The 12,980-nt window shown below is 50.9% G+C and overlaps 1 protein-coding gene across 2 annotated transcripts in view; it reads left to right on the top strand.

The window, feature by feature from the left end:
• The window catches only part of LOC139371216 (leucine-rich repeats and immunoglobulin-like domains protein 1), a 42,904-nt gene that overhangs the window by 27,152 nt on the left and 2,772 nt on the right, over positions 1–12,980 (top strand). For both annotated transcript variants that reach the window (XM_071111419.1, XM_071111420.1), the window contains exons 8-15: positions 1,302–1,445; positions 4,263–4,343; positions 6,377–6,448; positions 6,876–6,947; positions 7,154–7,317; positions 7,583–7,903; positions 8,933–9,214; positions 12,513–12,941. In XM_071111419.1, coding sequence (XP_070967520.1) covers positions 1,302–1,445; positions 4,263–4,343; positions 6,377–6,448; positions 6,876–6,947; positions 7,154–7,317; positions 7,583–7,903; positions 8,933–9,214; positions 12,513–12,941 — 1,565 coding nt within the window. The remainder of the gene's footprint in view (positions 1–1,301; positions 1,446–4,262; positions 4,344–6,376; positions 6,449–6,875; positions 6,948–7,153; positions 7,318–7,582; positions 7,904–8,932; positions 9,215–12,512; positions 12,942–12,980) is intronic.

Genomic DNA, 12,980 nt, shown 5'->3' with positions numbered 1-12,980 from the left:
CCTGTACACCAAAACCCTCCCAACCCCTGTACATCAAAACCCTCCCAACCCCTGTACACCAAAACCCTCCCAACCCCTGTAAACCAAAGCACCAAAACCCTCCCAACCCCTGTACACCAAAACCCTCCCAACCCTTGTAATTAGAGCACCAATTCCTGCCTCATCCCCAACCCCTGAGAAACAAACAAAAATATTAATCCCCTATTCAGCCCCCAGATATGGACCCCAAAGTCTTACCCATGCCTCCAACTTCAAACCCTGTCTCTTCTTGTTGATCCCCAAACACAACCCTAAGAACATAACCGTGAATCTGTTCTCTGCTCCGCCCCTCCCCGTACCTTCACGACAGCTACATGACTCACTTAACGCTCAATACCACACGCTCCTCTCACTACAAGCCTGTTTATCCCATAATGAGCGGTAAGATTGACAGTACTTAAGCCCATGCAAGAGTGTGTATTCACATCTCTGTCAGGTTGGTAGAGGGCGTACAACCCTCTGTTGGTAGGGATACTGTGGTAATTGCAGCGGGATCTCCCCGTCTAGTGAAGGAGAGAGACTCTGTTTACACTAATGTAGAGCTCAGTTCTGCTCAAGCGTCGCTAACGACACGGCTGCCTGTCAGGCTCCTGTGTCTGGGTACTGTGTGTGAGAGAGACAGATTGCTCTGTATCTGTGTTGCAACTCGGGTTTCTATCATTTTTATTAGTGTATCCATGGTGACTGTGATATCAGTGGGATAGTGGCTTGTTTAGCTCCCAGGTGTAGAAGAGTGTCTGTCTTTCTGACCTACCTGTTATTACATTCCGGATGAGACGGCAGCCTGCCTGACGGGGCATCACAGAGACTGGCCAGTGGCCACGCATGACCACACTAGACCCCTTCAGAGAGGCACAGCCCAGACACTCACACAACAGACCATTTGACCATGTGTGCTGATAAACAAGACATATTTATCACCACTGACGCACAATGTACCTACTAAAACAAGACCATAACTCTAGGAAAGACATCAGAAGTGTCCATTTGTCCAACTGGAAATGTACACAATTTGTAAATGGTTTGTGTCTTGACTCCTTATCAAGCATGATAGGAAACTGCTGTGGATGAACAGATATTGAGCCAACGCCACTGTGGAAAAATACAGCATCTATCCAAAGGCAAGAAGACATTGAATAAGGCCATATAAAATAGAGAATAATGACGTTTTAGGTAGGTTAGGTTACCTTAGTGCTGTGCCATCTTGTCCTTCTGGTCCATGCCTGACACCGCATGTATTGATTTTTCATTTCCTCCTGTAGGAGTCTGTCCTATAACAACCTGAGTCGTCTGGACGAGGGTAGTCTGGCGGTGCTGGGGGACCTCCACACCCTTCGTCTGGGGCACAACTCCATCAGTCACATCACTGAGGGGGCCTTCAGAGGCCTCAAGGCCGTGCGCCTCCTGTAAGTCCTCCTGAACGCACCTAGAGCACACACACAACTATGGTTCCACACTGTAGACTCATCCTGTTACTAGTTTAAAGGTCCAATACAGCCGTTTTATTTCAATATCAAACCATTTCTGGTTAACAGTTAAGTACCTTACTGTACCTTTTTTGCCTTTAGCAAAAAATATATATCTCAAGCAAGAATTTAGCTAAGACTGTCTGGAAGTGGTCTGAATGGTAAGGGGAATATTTAATACTAGCTATTATTGGCAGAGAGGTTTGGAACTCTTTGTCTATTAACCAATTTACCATGGAAAGCCTAAACTCCCACCTATGCAAACCTACTGATTTAGAAGCTCCTGTGTAGATTTGTATTTTAAACCAGCAACTATCAGGAAATAACACTGATCAAATGTTTTTACACTTTTACAGTGTTAGTTTCATCAGTTGTTGTACAAAATTATATAAAACATAGGAAAACAGAATTTTGACTGCACTTGGCCTATTAAGAACAATTCAGTTTATTCATGTGGATTCAATATACACTATGGCTTTATTAAGCCCCTCTGGGGCCATTTACAACGTGGAGTTAGCTGCTTACTTTTCAGACCATTGCTTTCCTGCATATTCACGTGTATCTGTTTGAGGTGTGCATGTGTCACCTTTCATGTTTTCATTCTGTGAGAACTTTTATTCTGGTGCGTCTGTTCTCATCTTCCCTATTTTCGGTCGTTGATTCCCATCGATTTTGGATGCACATGTGTTCCCTGTCCTCTGCCTCCCTGTAGATTCTTTGCCATTTTAAACGGAGCAGTGAAAAGCAGTATGGGAGACTTCTCTGCCCCCACACCCTTATGCACGCACCTTGAACAGGAAGAAAGAGAGGAAGAGGGAGGCTGGGGTGTGGGTCCTTCTGCTAATGTCTTTTTGGCCCAGGATCTTCCCAGAGAGCCAGAGAAAAGAGTCAGACCTTTGCTTTGGAGACGAGACCTTTCTCACAGGGGGGTGACAAGCCAAGGCGTATCCAGGCCTTTCTCACAGGGGGGTGACAAGCCAAGGTGTATACAGGCCTTTCTCACAGGGGGGTGACAAGCCAAGGCGTATACAGGCCTTTCTCACAGGGGGGTGACAAGCCAAGGCATATACAGGCCTTTCTCACAGGGGGGTGACAAGCCAAGGCGTATCCAGGCCTTTCTCACAGGGGGGTGACAAGCCAAGGCATATCCAGGCCTTTCTCACAGGGGGGTGACAAGCCAAGGCGTATCCAGGCCTTTCTCACAGGGGGGTGACAAGCCAAGGCGTATCCAGGCTGGGTAGGAGCGGGCCCAGGCTGTAAGGGAGCTGAGGCAGGTCTAATCTAATCAGTGAAGCGCTGGGTAGGAGCGGGCCCAGGCTGTAAGGGAGCTGAGGCAGGTCTAATCTAATCAGTGAAGCGCTGGGTAGGAGCGGGCCCAGGCTGTAAGGGAGCTGAGGCAGGTCTAATCTAATCAGTGAAGCGCTGGGTAGGGGCGGGCCCAGGCTGTAAGGGAGCTGAGGCAGGTCTAATCTAATCAGTGAAGCGCTGGGTAGGAGCGGGCCCAGGCTGTAAGGGAGCTGAGGCAGGTCTAATCTAATCAGTGAAGCGCTGGGTAGGAGTGGGCCCAGGCTGTAAGGGAGCTGAGGCAGGTTTAATTGGGCAGCCACTGCCGACATTAACAAGGCAACGGCCATTCACACTCAGCCAGCCAGAAAGAATAGGGAATTGGCAGCTGAGTCCGGCCATGGAGGCAAAGTAACCAAAAGGAACCAAAGGGGGTGAGGGAAGGACTGAAGGGGGTAGGGGAATTATTATTCAAATGTTTCCTTTGCCCAGATGACTTCAGCAGTTACAGGGTTTTCTCTGCATAGAAAAGTCTTTGGTGGGCTGCCAAAGTGTTTTTTTCGTGACGCCTTTTCTGGGGGGTTGGTTCAGGATGGGAAAAGGTTTTCAGTTTAAAGTTAATATAAAGTATGTAAAAAATATTTTAGATGTTTGAGTCACTCTGATAGCATAAGTCATAGAAAAATATGTAGAAGAGCAGGAACTTTGCTTTAAAACTGCACATTTTTCTCTTAGCCTCATGGCAAAATGTGTAGAATTGCAGGAAATTTGCCTTAAAAAAGCACAAGGTTTCCTCCGCGCCCACCACCTAAGCTGCATTTTGATGTAGAAAACCCCCTGAGTTAGTAGTGTCAAAAGCTAATTAATTGCATTCAACCACAGTTTGGTGGTACCTTAATTTGGGAGGACTGGCTTGTGGTGATGGCTGGAGCGGAGTCAGTGGAATGGTAACAAGCGAACGGTTTCCATGTTTGATGCCATTCTGTTAGCGCTGTTCCTGCCATTATTATGAGCCGTCCTCCCCTCAGCAGTCTCCACTGCATTCAACATGTGTTTAGAAACTTCCTGGCAGACTCCAAGTGAAATTTGAGATTTTATTGAGTCTTATTATGGCTTGACATGTGCTGGGACTGACATACCTGCCACCACACAGACCAGGCCATGCCCACGGACTGTCTGAATCCAAAGACATTGTGTGCCCGCCAACCCTTCCATGCTGTTATGAATTATACATGTGTATCCCTGTGTTGGGTTGTGTGCCTTCACCCCTCTCCTCCTCACAAAGGAAAGAATGTGCTTGGCTGGCAGAGCAGATCAGCAGAGAGGCTTGCTCTTTAGACCAGGTGCAGGACGGGTGGAGGGGTAACCCGTGACTACCAGCTCCATCTCTGCCAAGGCTACACAGTGCTCCAACTCTGGCAGCCTGTTCTGCTCCCCTCCTCTATCTCTCTTATCCCTTCTCTCTCTCCACAGGGAGCTGGACCATAACGACATCTCAGGCACAATAGAGGACACCAATGGGGCCTTCTCTGGACTGGACAGCCTCAACAAGCTGTGAGTATCCCCCCTCCTTCTCTCACCCCCTTTCCTCCATTCCCCTCTCCCCAGAACCGGTCCCTTCAAGCTGGCTGCCCTGCCACTGGTTGATGATTGTCTGCAGGTCTTCAGCCCAGCGTGAAGGGTTTTCCATTGCAATCCAATAGTTTCCTCTGAGGAGTATTGCCTATATCTAGTTCTCCCAGACCTGGCTTTAGACAGGACCAGCTCCATCTCTCCCTTACCTCTGGGCCTCACACGTCATTTGGAAGTGTAACACTGAGAGATGACTCTAAAAGTTGCTCCAAGTTTTATTAGGTTTTTTCATGAAGCATGCGGGTTCATATTTTAACGGCAACAGACTTGAAACAAGCATGAATCTGGTTTTCATTTGGTTTACTAGACTCTCAACTACAATTGTGTCCAAGTTCAGAGTGTCTGTTGGTGGGAATTGAACTGCCTTGACGGTTAAACGATGTCAGTTTGTTGTGATCTCTCGTATAACTATTAAACCATAGCACAATGAACATAGTGGGCCCTAAACAATCCTGGGATAAAAGATGGTGTCCAACCAAGGCCGTTCCCTGTGAGTGCTAGCCTATTGAAAGGGCTTTTCAGCCTGCAGGATATGAGCCTCAGCAGCTCTGCCGGTCTCTAGCCCTGCTACTCTCTCTCTGCTCCACGGCCATGCCTTCCTGCCTGTTGTTAGGGACTGAAAGAGGGTGAAATTGGCCCAGCGCTGGCACAATCCTTCCATCCCACCGGAAAACAACACTCCCCAGCCCTGGGAAAAACAGAGAGAGAGGGGCGGGACATTAAAGTGTCCTCCACACGCTTTGTGTCCCAGATTGTGAAGGGAGAATGCTCTGAGTTAACTTGTGCTCTCACAAGTGGCCACAAAAACAAACTATTTTCTCATTGCTCTTTTGGGGTGGAAAAATACATTAATATATTGAGTGTAGAAATTTTAGTTACATCATTAAAGTATTTTATTTTTTCCTAAATGTGATTACTCCATGAAGACAATATGATTGGAGTGAAAGGCAATGCAGACTGCTAGATGTGATGCTGGGAATAAGAACAATTAAAAACATATTTATTTAAATATGCTAAATACGTTGGATGGAAGTGCAGTAACTTATTGAGTAGTGGTTGTCTGTGATAAAGCCTGCTGTGCAGCCCATCTCCCTCTGTAGTCTAGAAACATAGACCTCTGGCTGATGTGGGGTCAGCAGTGAGTGACATCTCTGTCAGAAGCTGACCGGTTCTGTCCATGACCAGTTGTCTGCCTGGGGGGCCCCTAAACACAGAGGCTTTCTTATAGAACGCAATACCTCTTATCAACATGCATCTTAGTGTTAGCTAATCTCCCCCAAACAGATGCACGCCCAGTGGGTTTTGGAACATGGTTTGTATTCACATTGCACTGTGTAGATTTTCAGTGGGTCCATATAGAAGGGGAGAGTGGAGGAGGCGTGACAGGATTGAAAGGTTCTGATGCAGGGGTCTTAACTCTAAACCAGCCAACTGTGTCCATCCGCTCCTCCTGGGAAGGAAGGCAGAGAGAAGGGAAAGGAAGGATGGAGGGACGGACGGACGGACGGACGGAAGGGGAGAAGGAGGGAGGGTAGAGGTGTCTTTTGAAGAGCGGCTGGGATTAGACCCCCAGAGCTGCTTGTTCCTTGCTTGAACCCGCCTTGACAAGGCTACTTTTATTACTCTACAAGCTGTGTTGTCCCTCAGTGAGACAACCTGCTTTTCATGTGCCTCTCCCTGGCTCAGCCCCACCCTGTCATCGCTATTAAATACTAATAAAGATAAAAGTGGTCTTTGAAGAGCGGGGCCGGGAGAGCCAGGGCCCCAAGTCCCTCACCCTCCTAATCTCCACACAGTTCGGATTTCCAATACCTCAATCTTCTGGTCTTATCAGATTCAACCCCACTAATTGTGCATTTCTCCCCCTCTTCTCCTCCCTTACCCCTTCCTCTCTTTCACTTTCTCTCTCTCTTTCTCTCACGTTTATCGGCGCCCTTCATGTTTGGAAATTGCAGAACTCTGTTTGGGAACAAGATCAAGTCGGTGGCCAAGAAAGCCTTCTTAGGCCTGGAGGCCCTGGAGCACCTGTGAGTATCCCACAATGCACTGCATGCCCCCAAGTGCGGCTGCCAAAAGTAGCTGCCTAAGAGGGCTGTTAGAAATGAAATAGCGTCTTTGTTAAAGGAGAAGACAGGCAGTTTGTGGGGCAAGCTGCTTCCCTCTCGTTAGAGGCAGCTTCAACTTTGGTATTTTTCCCTGGTGCAGGGGAGAAAAGTGATTGAGCATATGGTCAGTTTGGTACAATACATTTAATTTATATAAGCTCTTTCACAGACTGACCGTTAGGGGAAAAAAGTGATTTTGAAAAGCTGAAAAGTGACATTGGTCTTAAACGCCTAAATCTTTCCACCTTGCTTAAAGTAAGCCCTTGCTGGCCGTGACACCGCTGTGTGTGTTCCCGAGTCCCATTTATGTCAGTGCTGATGGGTGGCCCTCTGTTTAATGTCTCAACAGGAATCTGGGAGAGAATGCCATCCGCTCTATTCAGCCAGAGGCCTTCAGCAAGATGAGGAGCCTCAGGAACCTGTGAGTCTGCAATGATGAAAACACACACACACACACACATTCCTCACACTTAGTCTCTGGAAACTGTGATTGTCTTCACAATGTTATGATATGGCTACACAATACTGCTGCAGTTCATTCTTTCAGATCAAAGCAAGTCTTTAAAGGAGAATGACAAACTGTCCAGTCCTAACAGCCCCCCCCCCCCCCCCCCCCCCCCCCCACAGGCTCATCCAGAGTGACAGGTTCCTGTGTGACTGTCAGCTCCACTGGTTCCCTGAGTGGCTGTTGACCCGGGGGCTACAGACGGGCGTAGAGGCTACCTGTGCCCATCCTGAAACCCTGAAGGGTGCCAGCATCTTCCAGGCCCCGCCAGAGAGCTTTGTCTGTGGTGAGTAAATCGTGTGTATTAGGGCTTTCTGTCAGACCGTGCAGCCAGCAGCTAAGACCAGATGGTGTGTGTGTGTGATTTTTTTTTTCTCCAAGTTTTTTGATGTAGGTTCACTGTCTGTTTGATCTGTGATGTGCTAATCCTTGTTTGTTTGTTTGTTTGTATGTATAGTATACATATCTCCTGTCACTGAGAAAACATTTGGTTACAAAGAATAATGCTTATGTAAGTTTATTGTCGTCCCTCCATCTCTCTCTTCCTGTAGATGACCTGCCTAAGCCCCAGATCACAGTGCAGCCAGAGACCACAGTGACGGTTCTGGGTAGTGACGTGCGCTTCACGTGCACGGCGGCCAGCAGCAGCAGCTCACCTATGACCTTCGCCTGGCGCAAAGACCAGGAGCTGCTCCGCCATGCAGAGGTGGAGAACCTCGCCCACCTGCGCGCTCACCACGGGGGGGTGATGGAGTACACCACCATTTTGCACCTGCGTCATGTGACCTTCACCCACGAGGGCCGATACCAGTGTATCATCACCAACCACTTTGGCTCCTCCTACTCTACCCAGGCCCGCCTCACTGTCAACGGTACGCCGCCAGGTCCTGAAGGGTTAAGGGTCTCCCAGTATGAGAGTGTGTGTGTTTGCATGTGGTGAGATCCTTTTCTCTCTGTAATATGCTGATTCAGTAGATATTTTGCCCAGTTAAACTCGTGTTATTCTAGTGGTAATTCTTAGCTTGAGCAAAGTCTCTTTGTCTCTCTGCATGTCTGTGTGTGTGTGTGTGTGTGTCTCTTTGTCTCTCTGCATGTCTGTGTGTGAGTCTCTTTGTCTCTCTGCATGTCTGTGTGTGTGTGTGTGTGTCTCTCTGTCTCTCTGCATGTCTCTGTGTGTGTGTCTCTGTGTGTGTGTCTCTCTCTCTGCATGTCTCTGTATGTGTCTCTCTCTGCATGTCTCTGTGTGAGTCTCTCTGTCTGTGTGAGTCTCTGTGTGTGTGTGTGAGTCTCTCTGCATGTCTCTGTGTGTGTGTGTCTCTCTCTCTGCATGTCTCTGTGTGAGTCTCTCTCTCTGTGTGAGTCTCTCTGCATGTCTCTGTGTGTGTGTGAGTCTCTGCATGTCTCTCTCTCTGCATGTCTCTGTGTGTGTGTCTCTCTCTGCATGTCTCTGTGTGTGTGTCTCTCTCTGCATGTCTCTGTGTGTGTGTCTCTCTCTGCATGTCTCTGTGTGTGTGTCTCTCTCTGCATGTCTCTGTGTGTGTGTCTCTCTCTGCATGTCTCTGTGTGTGTGTCTCTCTCTGCATGTCTCTGTGTGTGTGAGTCTCTCTCTGCATGTCTCTGTGTGTGTGTCTCTCTCTGCATGTCTCTGTGTGTGTGAGTCTCTCTGCATGTCTCTGTGTGTGAGTCTCTGGGTGGAATTTGGAACAAATTGATTTAGGTGCATTGTGGAGCTGACAGTGCCCATCTATTACACGCCCTGTCAGTTTGGCCAACAGATGCTGAGTGATTGGCTGCCCTGCCCACCCAAATCAAACCCTCTCCCTAAAACAGAGACTCTTGTGTTAACCTCTGTACTTCTCTGTTGTGGCTAACCCAGTGTGTCATATCTTCCTTTCCCACAGTCTTGCCTACGTTTGTGAAGACCCCTGGAGACAACACCATCCGTACGGGCACCACTGCCAAGCTTGAGTGTGCTGCTGAGGGGCACCCCACCCCCCAGATTGCCTGGCAGAAGGATGGGGGCACGGACTTCCCGGCGGCCCGCGAGCGGCGGATGCATGTGATGCCGGATGATGACGTGTTCTTCATCATGGACGTCAAGCCGGAGGACATGGGCGTGTACAGCTGCACCGCCAAAAACACAGCGGGCACCGTGTCTGCCAACGCCACCCTCACCGTGCTGGGTAAGACTGACTGCTGGTCACTAGGGCTGAGAAATGCCAGGGAAATCACAATACGACATTATCACCATACTTAGGTGCCGATACGATATGTATTACGATTCTCACGATTCTATATGACGTTCCAAACAAATTGCTCTCTGCTGCAGAGGGGGCATGAGAAAATGAGTGTTGATTAGTCATGGAAATAAAAGTGCTGACAACATGCTGGCTCACTATTTTAAAAAGATGGAGAACAGGATCCTGTATTTTTGGCACAGGTACAGCTGACTAATGCTACCTAGCAAAAAAAATATATATATACTTGAAGTCAAAGTATCAAAATAATATTGCGATATGTAACTGTATAGATTTTTTCCCCCTATTACTACTGGCAGCCTCGCCCCACGCCCACCGGCAGCCTATTCCCACGCCCACCGGCAGCCTATTCCCACGCCCACCGGCAGCCTATTCCCACGCCCACCGGCAGCCTCGCCCCACGTCCACCGGCAGCCTCGCCCCACGTCCACCGGCAGCCTCGCCCCACGTCCACCGGCAGCCTATTCCCACGCCCACCGGCAGCCTATTCCCACGCCCACCGGCAGCCTATTCCCACGCCCACCGGCAGCCTATTCCCACGCCCACCGGCAGCCTATTCCCACGCCCACCGGCAGCCTATTCCCACGCCCACCGGCAGCCTATTCCCACGCCCACCGGCAGCCTATTCCCACGCCCACCGGCAGCCTATTCCCACGCCCACCGGCAGCCTATTCCCACGCCCACCGGCAGCCTATTCCCACGCCCACCGGCAGCCTATTCCCACGCCCACCGGCAGCCTCGCCCCACGTCCACCGGCAGCCTCGCCCCACGTCCACCGGCAGCCTCGCCCCACGTCCACCGGCAGCCTCGCCCCACGTCCACCGGCAGCCTATTCCCACGCCCACCGGCAGCCTATTCCCACGCCCACCGGTAGCCTATTCCCACGTCCACCGGCAGCCTCGCCCCACGTCCACCGGCAGCCTCGCCCCACGTCCACCGGCAGCCTCGCCCCACGCCCACCGGCAGCCTATTCCCACGCCCACCCGCAGCCTATTCCCACGCCCACCGGCAGCCTATTCCCACGCCCACCGGCAGCCTATTCCCACGCCCACCGGCAGCCTCGCCCCACGCCCACCGGCAGCCTATTCCCACGCCCACCGGCAGCCTCGCCCCACGCCCACCGGCAGCCTCGCCCCACGCCCACCGGCAGCCTCGCCCCACGCCCACCGGCAGCCTCGCCCCACGCCCACCGGCAGCCTATTCCCACGCCCACCGGCAGCCTATTCCCACGCCCACCGGCAGCCTCGCCCCAAGCCCACCGGCAGCCTCGCCCCAAGCCCACCGGCAGCCTCGCCCCAAGCCCACCGGCAGCCTCGCCCCAAGCCCACCGGCAGCCTCGCCCCAAGCCCACCGGCAGCCTCGCCCCAAGCCCACCGGCAGCCTCGCCCCAAGCCCAACGGCAGCCTCGCCCCACGCCCACCGGCAGCCTCGCCCCACGCCCTTCTAGTAGAGGAGGCTGGTGGGAGGAGCTATAGGAAGACTCAAATGTAAATGTATGGGAAGCTGAGCTCATTGTAGTGGCTGGGCTCATTGTAGTGGCTGGGCTCATTGTAGTGGCTGGGCTCATTGTAGTGGCTGGGCTCATTGTAGTGGCTGGGCTCATTGTAGTGGCTGGGCTCATTGTAGTGGCTGGGCTCATTGTAGTGGCTGGGCTCATTGTAGTGGCTGGGCTCATTGTAGTGGCTGGGCTCATTGTAGTGGCTGGGCTCATTGTAGTGGCTGGGCTCATTGTAGTGGCTGGGCTCATTGTAGTGGCTGAGCTCATTGTAGTGGCTGGGCTCATTGTAGTGGCTGGGCTCATTGTAGTGGCTGGGCTCATTGTAGTGGCTGGGCTCATTGTAGTGGCTGAGCTCATTGTAGTGGCTGGGCTCATTGTAGTGGCTGGGCTAGTATAGTATATAGAACAGTATCAAACATGGAAACTACATGTTCGACTCCGTTCCAGCCATTACAATGAGCTCAGCCTCCCATACATTTAAATGTTTAGTCATTTAGAAGATGCTCTTATCCAGAGTGACTTACAGTTAGTGCATTAGTTTTAAGATAGCTAGGTGGGACTTACAGTTAGTGCATTAGTTTTAAGATGGCTAGGTGGGACTTACAGTTAGTGCATTAGTTTTAAGATGGCTCGGTGGGACTTACAAGTTAGTGCATTAGTTTTAAGATGGCTCGGTGGGACTTACAGTTAGTGCATTAGTTTTAAGATGGCTAGGTGGGACTTACAGTTAGTGCATTCGTTTTAAGATGGCTAGGTGGGACTTACAGTTAGTGCATTAGTTTTAAGATAGCTAGGTGGTACAATCACATCACAGTCATAGTAAGTACATTTTTCCTCAATACAGTAGATATCAGTAAAGTCAGAGCTAGTGGGGGGGGTGTGAGTTCACTATTATTATTATTTCTAGAGCGCCTCCCACCAGTCTCCCCTGCCCTGTACATACATCACATTAATCTGGCCAGTTAGCATTCCTGCATACCTCCTACATAACGCTTCCTACATAATGCCACCTAACTAACACACAGCCCTCAATGTTTGAGGATTCATGGCTTACCTTCACATGACCATAATATAGACACTAAGTCTAAAAATGAACACTTAGTAAACTGCTCTAAAGCCAGCTGTGAACTGGTGAGCCTTGGTCCTAGAATGAAATGCTTCTGGCAGCTGTGGCCTTCCTTGAAGTCAGAGGTCAGGGTAGGGGTCAGATGGGGGAGGGAAGGATAGAGGGACTTCACAGAGGGGTTTTTGTTAACCGTTCTCACCCCTCCTCAGGGTGGGAGGGAGACTGCAGGCCTCCATTCTTCTAGAGGGGCTTCTATTGGACGTGTAAGGGCTTGGTCTACAGCTATGTGAATTTGATGAGATCACATATTGTCAAGTACTGTGGATGTGTAAGGGCTTGGTCTGCTCTACCTAATGTAGTGCTTTTAGTCCAGAACAACTCCTCCCAGGGACACGAGGTAGCAACAGCCCTCAGGAGTGGCTTTGTATGTTTAGTCATGCATGTGGAAAGAAAAGTCACAGCTGAGGCCCAGTCTGAAGAGGTGGAGTAGATCGAGTGAGATCATGATGTTCTATATCACTCTGTGTTGAACAAAGCATAATGGACCATCACCCGTTGTCATTGTGTAGTTTGATATGAAGTGTTGAGTAGAGTTGGGATTGACCAGTCTGCTCTGGTGGGAAGACTACACTTTGACCTGTGACCCCTCCTGTCTACAGAGACACCCCACCTGGCCCAGGAGCTGGAGGACCGTAGTGTGGTGGTGGGGGAGACTGTAGTCCTGCAGTGTAAGGCGCTAGGCAGTCCCCTACCCAAAATCACCTGGCTGAGGAACGACCAGCCCTTCCGCCCCTCTGACCGACACCACTTCACCCCCGGCAACCAGCTGCTGGTCATCGGCAGCGCCGCCGTAGAGGACGCTGGGAGGTACACGTGCGTCATGTCCAACAGGCTGGGCACGGAGCGTGCCCACAGCCAGCTGAGTGTCCGCCACTCCGCCTGCGCCGCTACGCCCGGCCCCAGCACCGTCACGGTGGGCATCATAGTCATTGCTGTGGTGACTAGCATCGTGGTGACCTCTCTGGTGTGGGTGTGCATCATCTACCAGACGCGCAAGAAGAGCGAGGAGTGCAGCGTCACCAACACGGGTGAGAGGGAGCTCATGTAGTTCTACTCGTCACAGGGAA

The sequence above is a fragment of the Oncorhynchus clarkii genome, chromosome 17 (assembly GCF_045791955.1).
Source record: "Oncorhynchus clarkii lewisi isolate Uvic-CL-2024 chromosome 17, UVic_Ocla_1.0, whole genome shotgun sequence".
Classification (NCBI taxonomy): domain Eukaryota; kingdom Metazoa; phylum Chordata; class Actinopteri; order Salmoniformes; family Salmonidae; genus Oncorhynchus; species Oncorhynchus clarkii.
This window is presented reverse-complemented; position numbering and strand designations above follow the sequence as displayed.